Source organism: Erpetoichthys calabaricus, chromosome 8, assembly GCF_900747795.2.
Source record: "Erpetoichthys calabaricus chromosome 8, fErpCal1.3, whole genome shotgun sequence".
In the NCBI taxonomy this organism is placed as follows: domain Eukaryota; kingdom Metazoa; phylum Chordata; class Cladistia; order Polypteriformes; family Polypteridae; genus Erpetoichthys; species Erpetoichthys calabaricus.
The window spans coordinates 185,419,897-185,440,629 of NC_041401.2; the positions used below are offsets into that span (position 1 = coordinate 185,419,897).

Genomic DNA, 20,733 nt, shown 5'->3' on the forward strand with positions numbered 1-20,733 from the left:
ATACGCGCTCTGGTTGGGTAGCTTCTCAGCCATCCGCCAATAGCGTCCCTTGTATGAAATCAACTGGGCAAACCAACTGAGGAAGCATGTACCAGAAATTAAAAGACTTATTGTCCACTGAAACCCATGACCCAGCAAAAAATCCACGATATATATTTAAATATGCTTACATATAAAATCCGCGATAGAGTGAAGCCGCGGAAGTCGAAGCGTGATATAGTGAGGGATTACTGTAACTCATTTTCTTACACTACTTAGTCCATCTTAGCATCTCAAGGACCACAACTTATCCTACAAAGTCTACACTTAACGCAGGAAGCAACCTTACTTTGGGTACAACAAAACACACTTTTAGTCTGCTATGAACATAATCACCCCTATCCTCAGGATAAGCGGAGAAGAACCCGAGAACCAAATGAAGAACCATTAAGACAAGGTGGGAAAGCACATACTTCGAATAGGCAGTGGCCAAAACGAGAGAGGAACCCTGTCCTACCAGAGTCCATAGACCTATCGAAAAAGAAAAGTGTTACAAAAGCATCTAAGGCCAGTCAAGGGGCAACTGAACTCAGTACACTCGTATCATTAAAAACTGTAGGTAGAGGGTCGACCCAGGGTTGGACACAATTGAATTTCCTTCACGGAAAATAGAGCCTGATCGTAAGGAACGACTTACTTGCCATTTGGCTCTTGCTCTGAGTAGTCAGTAAAGTTCTGTGATGTTCATTATTGAAGTAGATGGTTACCTGGGCGAGTGAAATCTTTGCTTGCTTCACGACTCGAGATATGTAAATGTCCTGATTAGAGGCCTACAATCCTTTCTAGCATCTGAACAGCATGCCCCTTTTCATGTTTTGAGAAAGTAGATGCATTTCCAAACCAAACCAGAATGTTATGGAGGAAGTGAGGATGATTACAAAAGGTCCATCGCAGGAACTTTGCTTTCAGGAACCAATGAGTTCCTGTACGCTGTACGCTCAGGGCCTCTTGCGTCCCCTGGCCGTTTTTGTGTATTGCCTTCCCACTGATGTGGTGCACCATCTTCACCAATAACTCTCCAAAGTCCAAACTACTAGCAGATTTTTAGGATGGTGCCGGTTGCTTGTTGTCAACCAATCAGCACAATTCATCATCCGAGCCCCACCCACGATAGTTCCTGGTTGAATGAAAAGTACATACTGTACCCTGGAGTAGGAGCTAAAAAAGTGTCTGTGACTACAAATGATTTGAGTTCCCACTGTAGGAATGCTACAAATATCCTAAAATGTTTCTGGTTCCTGAAAAAAGCTCCTGCGATAGGAAAACACCTAATGATAGCTCTGAACTGGACCACCACTGACTGAGACTTGACAAACTGGAGAGAAAGTATACATTGTTCAGCTCTTTTGATTAAAAGTATACCTTGATCCCAGCTCTGAGTGTGGTTGGACACGCCATTTATAACAAGGCCCGTGGTTGTGTACTATAGCAGGTAGTGATGTTGTCTCAAAGTGAGTGGACCACCTGTGTTTACCATAAAGAGTTTACCTGTTTTCCTGTATCATTTACATTTCTTAGCTTAGCAGACACTTTTATTCAAAGCGACTTACAAAAGAGGTCAACATAATCGAGTAATTGAGTGTCCGGACCGGTCTTCACATTCCTCCAGGCAAGCATTGCTCTTCTTCCACCCAACTCCAGCTCACCTGGCTGAGATCAATCAGCTTCTTTTATGTTAGGCCCTGGAGTTGTTCCGGTGCCATAATACTGAATGGTGGAAGTAGTTGTGGGGTCATGAAGAAGCCCTACAAAACAGGGAGTTCATCTTCCTGCAGGGTTCTCCGGCAGCACCCAAGGACCCCCAACAGGGTTGTCTTTCAGGACTGCGAATCCTATGGATCACTGCGGGTGTCCATACTAGGGCAATGCCAGAGAAGCACCGCCATCTATTGTACTGGGGACAGAAACTGCTCTTGACAGACAGTTTCCCTCAGTTCATCCATTAGCCATTCACACCATATGGGATAATAATCAAACACCATCTTGGTGAGGTTACACCTCCATATATAGTATCACTTCAATATGGCCTCCTGTCCGAGCCCCTTATCCCAGCTGGGGTGCCAGTCCTTCCCCTAGGGCACTTACATTAGACAATCAAGACCAAATAAGAATGGACTTACCATATAATTTCCAGTCTGTTATAGGAGACATGGCTACTGCACATTTGAAAAGTCTTTCCGTTGATTTCAGCATCATTAACGTAATGTAGCCACCATATCCCTGCAAAAGCAATAAGTATAAGTTACAAAAACAATTTTTCAATGGCACTAAATGTAAATACTATTAAAAATCAATAACTCTTAAGCTGGTTGTCACAGTGGACTTCGACTGGTAAAGGATTTTCAGTAATTTAGAAATCCTGGTTTGGTGGAGCGTGATCTTGGCCTGAGGGACACATGCAAAGTAAACGGCGGTGCCACGGGTGGGAAACAGGAGCTGGTGCATCCCAGAAAAACAGAGTAGGAGAGAAATATACTCTGTTACAATTTTTCATTTTGATTTGGGTGGAGTCAGATATACAGTAGCTCTTCTCCAGAAATGATAAAGGTCAGCACCACTATCAATAGTTACTGCACGTTTATTTGCTGAGTAGATGCTTTTATCCAAAGTGACTTACAAAAGAGTATAACGCTTCGCCCTTTCCCAGACAATTTCACTATATGTCACCACTTTTTCGGGGGTGTATGTGAGTCGGATAGCAGGTCAACTCCAAATCATCCTCTGTCCCTTTCCTTAAGATTAAGTAATATAGCTGACACAATATCAGACAAGGTGAAAATAATTGTATTAAATCAATCTTATAAAACAATACAAACATAAGTGGCGGCAACCAAATCTGTGAACACACCTCCCCCCCCCCATACCCCAAAAAATTCAGTATGCGGATAACTGGAAAAAAACGAAAAATCCTTCGCCACAGATGACCCACTAAGTCCAAGCAGTACTGGCACTTATGGTATTATTTGTCATTTTCCTCATTATTTTTTTCCAAGAGTCTACAAATGCACAATCCCAGAGCAAGGATCGCTTTTAGCTCACACACATGAATTTCTCCAGACTTTCCCGTCCGAGTGGCTCGGGCGGTGAAGTCTTCGAGTTGGCCGCCTCCATTAGTGGGAATGGACCCCAATCTGGGTGAGGTGATCTTTTCTCTGGCCGTGGATAGTCTGTGTTTGTTGTTTGTTCCCATTTTTTTCCCTCCTCTTGCCTTTCGCAGCCTTTATACTTTCTCGTATACAAAGTATAGGGAAACTATTGTAATCGCCCAAATATTTGACCTCGAGATTTTGATGAATCTTGATGTTTTAGACCTCCCATACCATTATTGGAAATATGCCTGTGTGTCAGTCTGTCAGTCTGTGTGTAAACACAATAACTTGAGTACATTTTCACTTCGGTCAACCAAATTTTGCATACAAGTATTAGGTACAAAACGTAGACTTCTATTAACTTTGAGTTATTTCTGCTAACCGGAAGTGGTACTTTACCTGAAATGTTCCCCAAAAATATACAAAATTACATAATTTCACATCATATTGTGGTAAACCCATTGGGATTAATAAAGTATCTATCTATCTATCTATCTATCTATCTATCTATCTATCTATCTATCTATCTATCTATCTATCTATCTAAAGTATCACATTCCAAGCATTTTTTGTTGCTTTGCATTTTTTCAAAAAACAACCGGTTTTCGAGATAATCACAATTTTCCGTTTGACGTTCAAATGGTAATACAAATTTGAGAACGTTTTTGCTTTTATAATGCCTTTTCTATCTATCTATCTATCTATCTATCTATCTATCTATCTATCTATCTATCTATCTATCTATCTATCTATCTATCTATCTATCTATCTATCTATCTATCTATCTATCTATCTATCTATCTATCTATCTATCTAATCCTGCCTACTACACTTATTAAAATCTATCTATCTATCTATCTATCTATCTATCTATCTATCTATCTATCTATCTATCTATCTATCTATCTATCTATCTATCTATCTATCTATCTATCTATCTATCTATCTATCTATCTATCATATGTAGGTTGTAAGTAACTATAGAGCTTTCCTTAAATTTCAGTGATACTAATACCACTGTTATACAAACAAGTGACTGCCTTTCTAAAAACAGGTGACGGTCCCTTTAATTATAATAAGATATTAATCCTCAGATTCCAACCTTTGTAGAATGTGTTACTCGCACCAATTTCTGAATAAACGTATATCTTCAAAACACAAAGCAATTGATTGGATAAAGCGTAAAATGCTTTTTCTTTAAACTGTTTGTATTTGAATACAAGTCAAAGTAAATTGACAAATCACTCCTTTTATGTTCTTATTAATAATAAATAATGATAATTACATTTATATAGTGCCTTTCTTGCTAATCAATGCGCTTAGACAGAGGGGAACCACATCAACCACCACCAATGTGTGGCACCAACCTGGATGATGCAATGGCAGCCATTATAGTGCCAGTCTGCTCCCCACACATATGACTACTGTTAGGTAGTGAAGGAGTGAGCAAGATAGCCATTTAGAGACAGGGGATGAATGGAAGAGGCTGTGATGGGCAATTTAGCCAGGACATTGGGATACACCCTACTCTTTTCAAAAGGATGCCCAAAGATCTTTAATGACCACAGAGAGTCAGGACCTCAACTGAAGGATGGCTCCATTTTTACAGTACAGCACAGCGTTCCCGTCACTGCACTGGGGGCATTGGCACCCACATTCAGACCACGGTGTAAGCGCCCCCCCTGCTTTCCCCACCAACACCTCTGCCAGCAGCAACCCAAGCTTTTCCTAGATGGTCTCCCATCCAAGTACTTCCCGGGGGTCACCATCATGACCTCTTCTGAAGCACAGGCGGTGTGGCTGCTAGCATTCTCCATACTTTCCCAGTTTTTTGGAATTGGAGTTGTACGCATTCTCTAAGGATTTATAAAAATTGTACAGTATGTATTACATAATCTTTATAATATTTCGAAAGCACTTTGTGATCTTTAATGCCACTGTGCATTGAATGACTGATATTAACATTTTTTGTTTACTAAATTTGGGTCAGTCATCTATAAGTGATTTGTTGTTCCTTGTTTAGCATATTACTTTATGTCACAGACAAAAGCAGCGACAACAGTCACTCAGCTCAAAGCACCTTCAGCATCACAGACACCGGAGTGTGTGCCTTTCTTGCCAGACATTTAAGGCTGTTAAGCTGAACGTCTTATTAATTCTCCTTTATTATTTCACATCTGTTACTTCAAGTGATATAACTTTGGGTATAACATCTTTATTTAACCCAGGATTGTTCCTAAAATCTGTTTATTTTAATACTAGCTGTGTGTGGTCTTTGGGACAATCGATAACCCGAAGACTCCCTAGCAGTTTTACTATATTCATGAACCAAAAGACCAAAGAAAGGATATTTGATTTTAAGAGACAGAAATGTGTATGTTCACCTATTGTAGTTCTGGGAGAGGAGGTAGAAATAGTGAATGAATATAAATACTTAGGAACTTACCTAGATAACAATCTTAACTGGAATACAAATACAAAAAAATTATTTTCTAAGTGCAACCAGCGCTTATTTCTCCTCCATAAACTCAAACTATTTAAAGTAGACAAGGACCTCATGTTGTCCTTCTATCGTAGTATGGTCCAGTCCGTGATCACTTTCAGTTTCATTGCCTGGTTTAATAGTCTGACAAACCAAAACTCAAAAAAGCTCCAGCAGATTACGAAGTATGCAGCTAAAGTTATTGGGGCTGATGTAGATGATTTGACTAGTGTGTGTCAGAGGGCAATGCTAAAGAAACTGGAAATCATCTCAACTGATGACAGACATCCATTACATGTAGAACTAAACTTCAGTAAATCAGGAAGGATAGTTGCTTTGAAAACCCACACAAATCGCTCCAGAAACTCCTTTCTTCCTAGTGCCATACGACTTTTCAATAAGAAATATCGGAGATAATGTTTAAGGTTTTGATATATATCCTGTTACCTTTTTTTTTTTTTGGTATAGATATGTTTTATCTAACTGCCTTACCTTAACCTTTCTTATTTCTATTTGTCTGTTTTATTTCATTCTGTCTGTTACTTGTTATTAGATGCAACTGAGAAGGCAAATTCCATGTTTTCCTGTGTAAACATGACTAAATAAAGAAACCTAACCTAACCTAACCTAACCTAACTTGGAGAGGTGTCGGCTGACTCTTAAGAATTACCACCCAGAACAGAGGACATGGACTCACCTGTGCTTGCTGTCCCACTGGCTTTCATAAGAAGACCCTGGCGATACCATATCTTAGCTGACATATCAGTCCGATTAATCTTTGTCTTGAGAAAACACCTCCAGATAGACAATGTTTTTAGTGAAGACTTCAAGCCTTCCCTCAGTTACTGAGGTTTTTCACTTGTACGTTGTTGAGCCGCGGTGTTTGCATCATTTCGATGTTGTGTCTCTTCATCTGAGTTCATTAGCCCGACGTTGTTGTTGCCTGACGCCATTTGCAGCACATGGGTCTTTCATAGTGAGAAGTGAGGTGTGTGTTCCATTCTAGCTTTATAAAGAAAACTAGAGGGGTGGGAATTCTCATACATAGAACAGTTCCATTTGTAGCATCAGAGGTAGTGTCGGACCCTGAAGGGAGATATGTGATGGTCATGGGCAACTTATATAACAGTAAAATGATTTTGATAAATGTTTATGCACCCAATGTTGATGATAAGGAATTCATGCAAAATCTATTTGCATCCATTCCCAATGTGAACACTCATAAAATTATAATGGCTGGGGACTTTAATTGTGTTTTAAATCCACTCTTAGATAGGACTCCTGTGACAGGGGGGACGACATCTAATACTGCAAAGATAATTACACAGTTTTTAAATGATCACAACTTATCAGACCCCTGGAGGTTTCTTAACCCAAACTCAAGAACATATTCGTTCTACTCACCAGTGCATTATAGCTACTCAAGAATTGATTATTTTTTTATAGATAATAATTTCCTGCCTACAATTAAATCATGCAAATATGACACAATTGTTATCTCTGACCATGCCCCTCTAGTCTTGGAGCTAAAATCAATAAGCCCCTCGTACTCACCTCGCAGATGGCGTCTTAACCCTCTTTTATTGGCAGACGAGAACTGCACAGAATTTATATCCAAACAAATCAGCTTCTTCCTAGAGACAAACACGTCCACAGAGGTTTCTGCAGGAACACTCTGGGAAACTCTAAAGGCCTTCTTAAGAGGCCAGATTATTTCATATCTTTCCCATAGAAATAAATTAGAAACCAAGAAAGTGTCAGAGCTAAGAAATGAAATTACTAGAATAGATGAAGAACAAGCCAGGCGTCCAAGTGAAGCTCTTCACAGGAAAAGGCAGGCCCTGCATACAGAACTTAACATCTTAACAACTAAAGAAACTGAACAACTTATTTATAAGTCTAGACAGCATTACTATGAACACGGAGAAAAAGCTAATAAGCTTGTAGCTCAACAAATTCATAAACAAGAAGTTCACAATGCAATACCAGTAATCACCAACAAGAATGGAGAAGAAATCATCGACCATAATAAAATAATGCACACATTTAGAGATTAGTATAAGTCTTTATATTCCACTGAGCCCAAAGAAGACAACACGCAATCTAATGCATTTCTGGATAATTCACAAATACCACAAATAGATGCTTTAAGTGCTGAGGAACTAGATAAACCTCTAACGCTAACAGAATTACTAGACGCTATAAAGTCACTACAAAGCGGGAAATCATCAGGCCCTGATGGTTACCCCGTAGAGTTTTATAAGAAATTCTCCACTCAGCTAGCTCCACTTTTATTGGTAACATTTACAGAAGCTAAAGACCACCAAATACTACCTCAAACATTTCGACAAGCATTAATCACCGTCTTTCCTAAACAAAATAAGGACTTGTTACAATGTGCATCATATAGACCAATTTCACTCCTGAATAATGATGTTAAGATACTCTCAAAAATCCTAGCTAGAAGGATGGAGAAAGTGCTGCCCTCGGTAATATCACAAGATCAAACTGGATTTATTAAAGGCCGACATCTATCTTCAAATCTCCGACGCTTGTTTAATGTTATATATTCACCAGCAAAATCAAACACCCCAGAGATATTACTATCATTAGACGCAGAAAAGGCATTTGACATGATCGAATGGAATTACCTTTTCACTGCATTGGAGAAATTTGGGTTTGGCCCGAATATTTGTGCTTGGATTAAACTACTGTATACCAGTCCAGAAGCTTCAGTTTGTATTAATAAAATTTGCTCAGACTACTTTAAACTAGAACGTGGTACCAGACAAGGATGTCCCTTGTCGCCACTGTTGTTTGCAATCGCTATTGAACCACTGGCGGTTCACTGCCGAAATTCTTATCAGGTAAAGGGGATTGTCAGAGAAGGACTGGAACAGAAAATTTCTCTATATGCAGATGATATGGTCTTATATATATCGGACCCAGAAAACACTGTCCCTGCTGTTTTAACAGCACTAACAGAATTTCAAAAGATATCTGGTCTTAGAATTAATCTGAATAAAAGTATACTCTTTCCAGTGAACTCACAAGCATATAATATTAAATTAGACACCCTACCTTTTACCATAGCAGATCAGTTTAAATACCTAGGGGTAAATATCACAAGTAAACATAAAGCTCTTTATCAACAAAATTTTGGCGTCTGTATGGAAAAAATTAAGCAAGACTTGCATAGATGGTCAACCCTTCATCTCACTCTAGCCGGAAGAATTAACATTGTTAAGATGAATATCCTTCCTAAACTTCTCTTTTTATTTCAAAACATTTCAATATATATCAATAAATCGTTTTTTAAACAGTTAGATTCAATAATAACCTCATTCATTTGGAACTCAAAACACCCACGTATCCAAAGAGCGACCCTACAAAGACCTCAGGCAGAAGGTGGCATGGCTTTACCTAATTTTCACTTTTATTACTGGGCAGCAAACATACAAGCCATAAAAACCTGGACACAAATAAATGCACATACACAGGCTTGGTCTGCAATAGAAGTAAAATCCTGTAGTACTTCTTTATATTCCCTGCTCTGCTCTCCAATAAATGAAAGTTATCGCAAATATACTAATAACCCAATTGTGCTTTACTCACTCAGAATATGGAACCAAATTAGGAAGCATTTTAAGATGGAAAATCTTTTATCAGTGGCACCTCTGCAAGGGAACCACCTCTTTCAACCTTCGCAAGTATATCCAGTTTTTAATACCTGGAAAAGTTTTGGGATTAAAATGCTCAGAGATCTTTATATAGACAACATATTTACATCTTTTGAACAATTACGTTCAAAATTTAACCTCCCAGCTACACATTTCTTTTACTATCTTCAAATTAGAAATTTTGTTAAACAGAAATTGCCCGATTTCCCCCACCTTGCACCCTCCACAATGCTGGAAAAAATACTGCTCAATTCCGAGGAATCAAACACTATTTCCGTAATATATAAAATCTTATTAGAGTCCCTACCTATCTCTACCTTTCAAAGATCCAAGAGGACATTGGGAAGAAGATCTCTTAATCAATATATCAGAAAAGGAGTGGAAGATAGCAAAGCAGAGAATTCACTCGAGTTCTATATGCGCAAAGCATAGAATTATTCAACTAAAAATTATATATCGAGCTCATCTGTCTCGCTTAAAACTGTCCAAAATGTTTCCAGGCCAGGATCCGACCTGCGAGCGCTGCAACCAAGCTCCTGCCTCACTGGGTCACATGTTCTGGGCCTGCACCAAACTAACATCATTTTGGACAAAAATTTTTAAGTGCCTCTCAGACAGCCTTAGTATCACAATCCCTCCTAACCCACTAACAGCTGTGTTTGGTGTCCTTCCAGATGGACTTGAATTGGAGAAGGACAAGCAAATGGTGATTGCATTCACTACACTCTTGGCACGCAGACTTATTTTGTTAAATTGGAAGAATCCTAATTCTCCTCTTATAAGTCAGTGGGAAACCGATGTTTTATATTATTTGAAATTGGAAAAAATCAAATTTTCAGTTAGAGGATCTGTACAAAATTTTTTCAAAACTTGGCAGGATTTAATCAATATTATTTTAGAATAAGAGAATTAACTATTATTGCATTTAACTCCCTTCTCCATCTCTTATTTATATAGATATTTACTTCTCCCCTTCTTTTGTCTAATGTTGCCTTATTAAAAAGCTTAAAGAAATTTTCCTTTAGCTAAGCTCTCCTTCTCAGGGGTGGGGTTTGATTTGTTTTCAAATTTGTTGGGTTATAAATTGATCTGTTTGTATGGAATGATTACAATGAAAATTAATAAAATAAAAATATTAAAAAAAAAGAAAAAAAAAAAAAAAAAAGAAGTGAGGTGTGTGCAAGTGGTGAAAAAATGTAAAAGTGAATGCGTGCGCCATCTAGTGGCTGTGGTTGAGCATGAGCAGAGCGGACTGCTCCATACACACACACACAAACACACAGGTCTTTCATTTCTATATGTCTAATTGTGGGTTTTAATTCGTTAGGAAGGTTCTCAAGCTACATCATATTTAAATAATAAAAAACATCAGAATTTGGTCAATTTCACATGTGTGCGTTTGAGGACCACCATCCAAGCTCGTCCCAGGTATGCAGTACCACCCTGGGCCGAAAGGGGACAATATCACTAACAGACTTTAGAACACTCTAGATGAGAGCAGGCCATTCAGCCCAGCAAAGCTCGCCAGTCCGATCCATTTATTTCTTCCAAAAAACATCAAGTAGAGTTTTGAAAGCCCCTAATGTCTGAGTGTCTACCACACTATGTGGTCACTTATTCCTAATTTGTGTAAAGAAAAACTTCCTAATGTTTGTGCAAAATTTACCCTTAACAAGTTTCCAACTGTGTCCCCGTGTTCTTGATGAACTCATTTTAAAATAACAGTTTCGATCCACTGGATGAATTCCCTTCATAATTTTAAACACTTCAGTCAGGTCTCCACTTAATCTTCTTTTGCTCAAACTGTAAAGGCTCAGCTCTTTTAATCTTTCCTCATAACTCATCCCATATAGTCCTAGAATCAGCCTGGATGCTCTTCTCTGGACTTTTTCTAGTGCTCTTATGTCCTTTTTGTAGCCCGGAGACCAAAACGGCACACAGAACTCCAGATGAGGCCTCACCAGTGTGTTATAAAGCTTGAGCAGAACCTCCTGTGACTTGTACTCCACACATCAGGATGTTATATAACCTGACATTCTGTTAGCCTTCTTCATGGCTTCTGAACACTGTCTGGCAGTTGACAATGTCAAGTCCTCTAAGACTCCTAAATCTTTTAATCTTTCCTCATAACGTATCCCCTGTAGCCCTGGAATCAGCCTCAACGCTCTGGACTGTCTCTAGTGCTGCTATGTCCTTTTTGTAGTTTGGAGATCAAAACTGCACCCAGTACTCCAGATGAGGCCTCACCAGTGTGTTATAATGCTACATCAGAAGCTCATTAGACTTGCACTCCACACATCAGGGTGCTATATAACTTGACATTCTGTTAGGCGCATTAATGGATTCTGTACATTGTCTGGAAGTTGATAGTGTTGAGTCCTCTACGAGTCCTAAATCCTTAAATCTTTCCTCATAACTCATCCCCTGTAGCCCTGGAATCAGCCTGGTTACTCTTCTCTAGACTTCTTCTAGCACTGCTATGTCCTTTTTGTAGCCCAGAAACCAAACTGCACCCAGTACTCCAGATGAAGCCTCACCAGTGTGTTCTAAAGCTTCAGCAGAACCTGCTTGGACTTGTACTCCACACATCAGGGTGCTATATAATCTGACATTCTGTTAGCCTTCTTAACAGATTCTGTACACAGTCTGGAAGTTAATAGTGATTAGTCCACTTTGACTCCTAAGTCCTTTAGTCTTTCCTTATAACTCATCCCCTGTAGACCTGGAATCAGCCTAGTTGCTCTTCTCTGGACTTCTTCTAGTGCTGATATGTCCTTTTTAGAGACCAAAACTGCATCCGGTACTCCAGATGAGGCCTCACCAGTGTGTTATAAAGCTTCAGCAGAACCTCCTTGGTCTTGTATTCCACATATCAGGGTGCTAAATAATCTGACATTCTGTTAGCCGCCTTAATAGATTCTGTACATTGTCTGGAAGTTGATAGTGTTGAGTCCTCTATGGGTCCTAAATCCTTAAATCTTTCTTCATAACTCATCCCCTGTAGCCCTGGACATACTTCTCTAGACTTCTTCTAGCACTGTTATGTCCTTTTTGTAGCCCAGAAACAAAACTGCCCCCAGTACCCCAGATGAGGCCTCACCAGTGTGTTATAAAGCTTGAGCAGAACCTCCTGTGACTTGTACTCCACACATCAAGGCACTATATAATCTGACATTCTGTTAGCCTTCTTCATGGCTTCTGAACACTGCCTGGCAGTTGATAGTGACAAGTCCACTGTGACTCCTAAATCTTTTAATCTTTCCTCCTAACTCATCCCCTTTAACTCTGTAATCATCCTAGTTGCACTTCTCTAGACTTCTTCTAGTACTGCTATGTCCTTTTTGTAGCCTGGAGACCAAAACTGCACCCAGTACTCCAGATGAGGCCTCACCTATATATGTCATGTTCTTCCTCCACAGAATGCAGAATTGGCCTAGTTAGGGCAACTAACCCTGCCCCTTCCAGTCACGGAGCTTCAAAAGGACGACCGCTCAGAAGGAGGCATCATTGACCAAGCGGATGAGAGATAAATTCGCCGACAGAACTTAACAAATAGAGGCCACTTGGCTACATGGCATTTGATTTGGTTATCGTTTTCACACCATCGAGTACATTATGCATTGTCTTAGACTCTTAAAAATGTTAACTGTTACAAAGCAATGTTAACGGGTTCTCACCCTAGTTAAAGAAAAATATAACATTTTCAATCTTACCCTTCCAAAAACTCCAATGCGTGTTGGATCGACATACTTTAACTTTGATAGGTACCTGTAATGAACAAAGACAAAAATGAAGGTAAAAGGTCATATCAAAAGACAACTTCCCCTCAGGGATTATAAAAGTATATCATCATCACCATAAAGTCAGAATTTCAAATTTTTAATCAAAACTGGCACTGACAATGTTACAGTTATACAGGACAACACATTTTTCTGAAAGTTTTGCTTCCTGAATAGTTTTTGGTGAATTGGATAGACAGCTTCAGGTTGAACAAAAAATTAATTTCAGACTGATAATATCACATAGGAATAAGGAGAAACAAACAATTTACCGTAGATACTCGTGTATAAGTCGAAAAATTTATGCCTTAAAATTCATTCAAAAAAACAGAATCGACTTATCCGTGGGGCAACACGATTGTCAATAGAATTTGGGTAATGACATTGTACACTCAACGCTTCACGGTGTTAAGTCACCGGTCATCTGCCGTTTCCCATGGTCTGTGAAATAATTATAAGCCAGCAATACTATTGCTAATTAGCTAGTTTTTTTCTAATTTCATTAAATAATTCTTTAAACTGTGAAATACTTGAATTTGAGCATTAGCTTTTACAGGTTTTGGATAACAAACATACCATTAGCTGCCACGTGCAACCAGATTTGGAATCAAAAGAACCAAGGCAACACACGCTATCAATGCGATGCAAGAGCAGCCTGCGATTCAAAAAATTTCTCTGCCTACCTGCTTGTCTCGTCTGACAGTAGCTGAAAAGCAGCATCAGGAGAGAGCAGCCTGAACTAGTCTCGCAGTGGGTGATCTCTCGTGTCCAACAGCAAGCCATGCTGTCTTGTGAAGTCCGGTAGCCAGTTCGGCTCCCACGGATCAATGTCTGGGTATTCCTCCCACGCGAACCTTGCCGTAGCTGCATCGGCTGCGCGAATGCGTTCAGCTGGCAGCCAATCAGCTGGTGCGGCATCGGCTGGTGTCCGATCAGCTGATGCCGGCTTCTCACTCTCTTGCTCGATCTCCTGATCACTGTCAATAAAATCCGATTCTGAAAAATCAGAGTCCGACTCAGCGATAATGTGCAAATGTGTTTTCTTTTCTGTACTCGCTTCGCTCCCTTGTGACATATCGACGCCATCTTGCCTTTGTTTACATTTCACTACTCACGCACACGCAAGGATTAGTTGCTGAGTCAACGAGTCTAGCATTCCTCCAAGCACAGAGGGAATGCCTGTGACGTGACAGTGAGTTTTGTCGCCATTAACAGCTGATTGTCGCCCTCTATCTCTGATAGCTGTCAAGTTTTACCCTCGACTTATACGCGGGGTCATAACAAATTTCGTAATTTTCGGCTTAAACAATACACTTGACTTATCTGCGAGATCGACTAATACGCGAGTATCTACGGTACCTTTACTGAATGGAGTGTGTTTAACCGCTTAATGATGTGGATACACTGACTATGTTCAGTTGAGCTAAATATGTTTTTCTGCTGATTTTCATTGTACTTCTCATTTCAATGTCCAACAATAGTCAACCAGCATGGATGGATTTCACCTGCCCTGATTCTGCTTTTTCATCATTGCAATGTCCTGGTGAAATTCTTCACTATGTTTATTATTGACTGCACCAAGATTAGCAAGGGAAAAGATATCTTTGCTGGGTCAACAAATGGGTAATGTGACACACCTTTCTGTCCTGAAGCCAAAAGCTTACAGAGTGGCCAGTTCTTTTAAATTTATTAAGATGTTTTAGCACAGCAGTCCCATTACACAAATGGAACAACAGTATTTGAGATATCCGAGTCACATTCCTATGAGTAGTATTGATATCACGCCAGAGTCGAAATCACTGGGGTCACACATTTGTTTCCCCATTCTGGTGTTTTATATGAACATAAGCTGAAGCTCCTGACCCGTCTCTGCCTGATTTTATTTTATTGCGCTGCTGCCACATGATTGTCTGATTAGAAAATTGCATGGATAAGCAGGTGAAGAGGTGTTCCTAATAATCTGCCCAGGGACTGTATATGTATACTTATAATATGAGAGGAAATCACAACACAGGCGAATACAACAAAATGGTACGTGGAAGGACCACTAATAGTGTTTGGTTTTTTTTGGAATCAGCAGGCTAAAGTCAATAAAATGCACCGAAAAGTGTTCAGGGAGCAAATTCTTCATTTTAATATTTATTAAACTCTATTACAAAATATTATTTTATTATTATCTGTAGAAAACTAAAAATCAGCAGTATTAACTGTGCTGTTTCCACTTCATTAACTTGACATCAGAATACAAAGATAATGAAAGTGTTAAAGACTATGACAATAAAAAGAGAGATACAGCTAGACAGACAGACAGAGATAGACAGATAAGAAAGACACTATATATATATCAGAGGATTAGACATGAAAGGCACTAAAAACAGATAGATAGATAGATAGATAGATAGATAGATAGATAGATAGATAGATAGATAGATAGATAGATAGATAGATAGATAGATAGATAGATAGATAGATAGATATGAAAGGCACTATATAATAGATAGATAGTGTGAGAGACGGCCGGAATGTCTCCTTAAAGGAATGACGGGGAGATGGCTTTTGAAGGGTGCTATCTTCCCTAACTTGGTACTTGGCAGCCACCCTGGGTTGCAATGGCACCTCGGATTCCCACAGGGCTTTATGGGAAGTACTATTGGTCAGCACAGCCCTGTTGGGTTCTGTGAATGCCGCCAGGGGGAGCCGTGGGAGCTGCAGAGCCCTACTTTGGGCTTCAGCCACACCTGGGAGCAATTCCAGACCTCCCTAGCAAACCACCTGGAGCACTCCTGGGTGGGGCTAAAAAAAGGAGCCAGCTACCTCACAGAGACAAGCCAGAGTTGGGAGAAAGAGGTTTGCCTGTGGAGGAGCTGAGGTGAAGAAAGAAGGAGAAAGAGAACTGCTGTATTTCTGGGTTGTATTGTGATTAATGCTAGTGGGAAACAATTGGAAAACATTTCCCACAGAATAAAACCCTTCTGTTTTACGGCACTTGTGTCTGCAGTGTCGGGTGTTTGGGTGGCTGATGCATCCCCTGGTAGTTCACAATAGATAGATAGATAGATAGATATGAAAGGCACTATACAATGAACAGTTATCCAGTGAATAATTCATAGAGCTATATGACACATAGATATTCAATACAATTAGAAATGAAGTGGAGTTGGACTTGTATTTGTATACAGCAGGGGTCTGTTTTCAGGTACTTGTAATGTTTTTTGGGTTTGGATTCAATCAGGTTCTGCTTGCCTTTCTGTTCAGCAAGTGGCTTTCTAGTTTAGTTTGATTCGGCTTTCTGACAGGTATAAGTTGCTTTTTTAATCAAGCAATAGCTAAAACAGAACAAAAACACTTTCAAGTAAAATGAGGGGACAAACCAAATAATGAAAGGGCAGTAACTCTTTTTCATGCTTCCTTTAAATAAGCAGAACTTCTGTGACTTAAGGAGATGATATTGCAGAGAATTCACAAGAGTGATTATCATTTGCAAAGAAACATACTGCATTACTTTGATAACTTAGACTGATAAAACAGATTTTTATTACTAACAGCACAACAAAAAAAAAACAATGAAGTCACATTTGATAAGTACGGCCCATAAGCCCAACAGCACTTCCCCACCAGTGACTCACTCCCATACGTACTCGATTGCTGCTATTTGATCTTTCACTTCGACGGTCCCCAGTCGCCGGTAAACCTCCTGCAGTATCCGCTGTCCCTGGAAACCACTTCCTCTGCCATCGCAGCGGGCCACGATGACATTATCAGAGCTGACAAGCACCGAGTCCCAGTCAAGGTGAAACTTGTCTGTTACCAGCTGGCTGCCAGGAGCACCGTCACTGTAAATGGCAACATTCAACATGAAAAGAAATGCGTATTGACTACCTGCCTGGAATGATATTCTTCAGATGGCCGTGTTTATTGTGATTAGGAATGCTTGAAGGACAACATCGTGAACAAAGCCATGCAAATCACTCCATAATTGCTTAACCTTTTTCTCCTTCTGTTTTAAACTTTGACTTAGCAGTGAAAATGTTCATCTATTATAATTGATAGTGGTTTTTTTTTGTTTTTTTTTCACTTACAAAAACATTAAAAGGCTTTAAAAAGGCAAAGCATTGGCATCCTAACTCAATTGTAGCTGCCCATTGCCGCTTTCTATTACACATGTTTTCACCAAATGATACAAGATGCTGCCTTAAAAAGTGCAAATGATATCAATTAATCTGATGAAAAAGCAATAAAGCTAATTTTCTGACATGTTGAATGGCTGTAGACATGGCCATTTTTTTAAAATGCACTTCACCATAAAACAATGAAGCAGCATAGCCTTACTGCTTAGCCATCAATTGCAATTGTAGCAAATGAATATACAGGTACATTTGCTAATTTGAAATACACAAAAATAGCAATAATAAAGAAAAAACAGTATTGGAAATAATAAAGAATAAAATATTATTGAAAAAATACACATACATATATATATTTAAGAACAGTGCTTCCTGAGTTCCTGGTTGCTTCGTGGGGGCTCCCCATGGCTACAGGTTTTCATCCCAACCAATGACTTCTTTTAATTGAACTTACACATTAATTAAGAAACCTGTTTTTTTATATCAATCCGTAAATTACAAAATGATTGTGATGAATGTTTACTAAATGGAGTACGAATTATACATATACATATATATATATATATAGTCACATAGTTACATGTGTGCAAATAGGGGACAGTTTAAGGGCTCGGATCATTGTAATACTCCCCCAGAAAGCCAGAGGGTGCTGTCGACTAAGGCCTTTTCTCTTCCTGTCCCTACAGGCTAGAAGATTGACACCCATGCCAAATTTGACGTCACTTTGGGTTTCTGCCCTCCTGGACCCATCTCTTATTGCCCAAGATCTTTATCACTGGAAGCAACGCCATCTTGATCAGTCTTATGGAGACTTGCGTCATTTGACATTTTTCTTTTCTAAGCGCGTTATACTATGCATTTTATTTTGAATACATACGGGATTTTCAATCTCTCATTATCTTGTTATTACAAAAAATATATATCTCTCTAATCTCTCTCTCTCTCTCTCTCTCTCTCTCTCTCTCTCTCTCTCTCTATATATATATATATATATATATATATATATATATATATATATATATATATATATATTGTCACACACGTGCGAGTAGGAGGCAGCTAAAGGGCCGGAGTAATGGTAATACCATTACCAGGGAGTGGTGGAATATGCTGACTGTCTTCTCAGATACTTGCAGACCGTTCCCGGGAAATCCCACCAGGTTCGATAAAGTCACTTCCGGGTCCGGCCAGCCCAGAGATGGTGTTACTTCCAGTCCCGACGACATCACTTAACCGGTTCTGGCCCTAGAGATGACGTCACTACGAGACCAAGCCTTTAAAGCCACCATCTTGACTGTATTTGATCAGTTCTGTTTTGGACTCAGTCTTGAGAATATCTCTGTTCAATCATTCCAATTTTAGCAGCCAGGATACAATATACAATATATATATATTCTATAAAAAAATCCCGAGACAAGACTTTTTTCAAGAAAAGTCTTTTTGCAAGACTTTGGCCATGAGATTTTTTCAAGTCACTATAATATATATTACCGAGGGGGTAACAAAGTGCACTAATTCTCTCTCTCTTGATTCCTTATAGACCATTCTAGGGGAATTCCGCTCGACTCTGGGGCAGCCAATGACATCACATCCGGTCGGTTCTGGTCACGATGACATCACTTCCCATACTGGCCTTCAAAGCCGCCATCTTGTTTCTAGTAAATCAGTTCTATTTTCGACTCAGTCGTGAGAACATGTCTGTTCTTTTGAATTAATTTTGCAGCCGGGAAAAATTATACAGGTGGCTGCCCCAAACCTTCTCAATGTCTTTCGGTCGTTTTTGTGACAATATATATATATATATATATATATATATATATATATTGTGGCACGCAGCTGGGCATGGTACCCAGCCGGGACGCCCAGGAGGACCATAGGAGGGCTTGCGCCTCCTCCAGACCACGAGGGGGCGACCACCCTGGTTGTGTTGGGGACCACGGGTGCAGGGCTTGGAAGCCCAACCCTATAGGGGCCCGTGGTCACCGCCAGGGGCTGCCCCAATGCCTTGGGAGCCCTGGACCGGGTGTGGCGGAAGTGCTGGCGGGGGAAGAGGATCGGGGACACTCGGAGTCCTTCCGGGTGCGCAGCCGGCACTTCCGCCACACAGGGGAGTGTCGGCAGAGGAGTGTCGGGAAGCACCTGGAGCCCATCCGGGTGTGCATAAAAGGGGCCGCCTCCCTCCATTCGAGGGCTGGAGTCGGGTGGAAGAGGACAGAGCTTGGAGGAGAGGAGTGGGGGCGGACCAGAGACAGTGAAAGGCATTGTGAAAGGCCAAGACTTAAGGGGTGATTGGTGCTGCGGCACTGGGTTTCTGCACTTTATCATTATTATCCATCCATCCATCCATTTTCCAACCCGCTGAATCCGAACACAGGGTCACGGGGGTCTGCTGGAGCCAATCCCAGCCAACACAGGGCACAAGGCAGGAAACAATCCTGGGCAGGGTGCCAACCCACTGCAGGACACACACAAACACATCCACACACCAAGCACACACTAGGGCCAATTTAGAATCGCCAATCCACCTAACCTGCATGTCTTTGGACTGTGGGAGGAAACCGGAGCGCCCGTAAAGGAAACCCACGCAGACACGGGGAGAACATGCAAACTCCACGAAGGGAGGACCCAGGAAGCGAACCCAGGTCCCCAGATCTCCCAACTGCGAGGCAGCAGCGCTACCCACTGCGCCACCGTGCCGTCCCCTTATCATTATTGTAAATAGTGTAAATAAACGTGTGTGTGGTGAAACATCTTGTCTACCTGTCTGTGTCTGGGCTGTACCCCACTATATATGTATATATATATATATATATATATATATATATATATATATATATATATATATATATATATATATGTATATATATATATATATATATATATATATATATATATATATATATATATATATATATATATATACATATATACACACACACAAAGCAGTGAGAGACACTGCATTGTCTTATACTTTAATACTTATATACACTTGATATGAATTATTTTAAAACTTTTACCTTTTACTTGAGTAATTTGCTCATGGGAAAAGGATAATTTCCAGAAAGCTATTGCTACTTATACTCAAGTATGGCTGTCAGCTACTTTTTACAACACTGTAACAAATGATAAACAGCTGCTACACTGAGGAGATGATATGATGACACAATGACATTCTGAGGGGTCTATCTAAGTAACTGTGACTGAACTGATGAAGAGGCTGAAAGATTTGATGATGCCATGAGATCTTCTGTAATGTGGAAAGTTTCTGTACAACCTGAATCCAAAAATGTATTGACAAGACGGATGGCAGCACTTAAGTGTATTGCTAGCTAAACGGTAAAATGACTGGCTTTACCTCAGCAATGCATATTAAAAGTTGATCATTGTAAGAATTACAATAACGCATTAACAGTTTGAAGAGTAAGTCCCCAGTGTTCCCCCTCACATAACCGTACAATATTTCAATATATAAGCCAGCAAATTTAGAAAATGCTTTGTAGTGAAGAGCACAATAAACATTAGTTGCAATTTCATAAAACA

At 39.9% G+C, this 20,733-nt stretch overlaps 2 protein-coding genes across 3 annotated transcripts in view; one reads left to right on the top strand and one right to left on the bottom strand.

Moving 5' to 3' along the window:
- The window catches only part of ccdc93 (coiled-coil domain containing 93), an 876,647-nt gene that overhangs the window by 798,471 nt on the left and 57,443 nt on the right, over positions 1-20,733 (top strand). The gene's annotated exons all lie outside the window — the stretch shown is intronic.
- Positions 1-20,733, bottom strand: part of LOC114656373 (inactive dipeptidyl peptidase 10-like) — a 992,193-nt gene that overhangs the window by 22,862 nt on the left and 948,598 nt on the right. For both annotated transcript variants that reach the window (XM_051930748.1, XM_051930749.1), the window contains exons 20-22: positions 16,708-16,902; positions 13,004-13,058; positions 2,160-2,259 (exon numbers count right to left, since the gene is read on the bottom strand). In XM_051930748.1, coding sequence (XP_051786708.1) covers positions 2,160-2,259; positions 13,004-13,058; positions 16,708-16,902 — 350 coding nt within the window. The remainder of the gene's footprint in view (positions 1-2,159; positions 2,260-13,003; positions 13,059-16,707; positions 16,903-20,733) is intronic.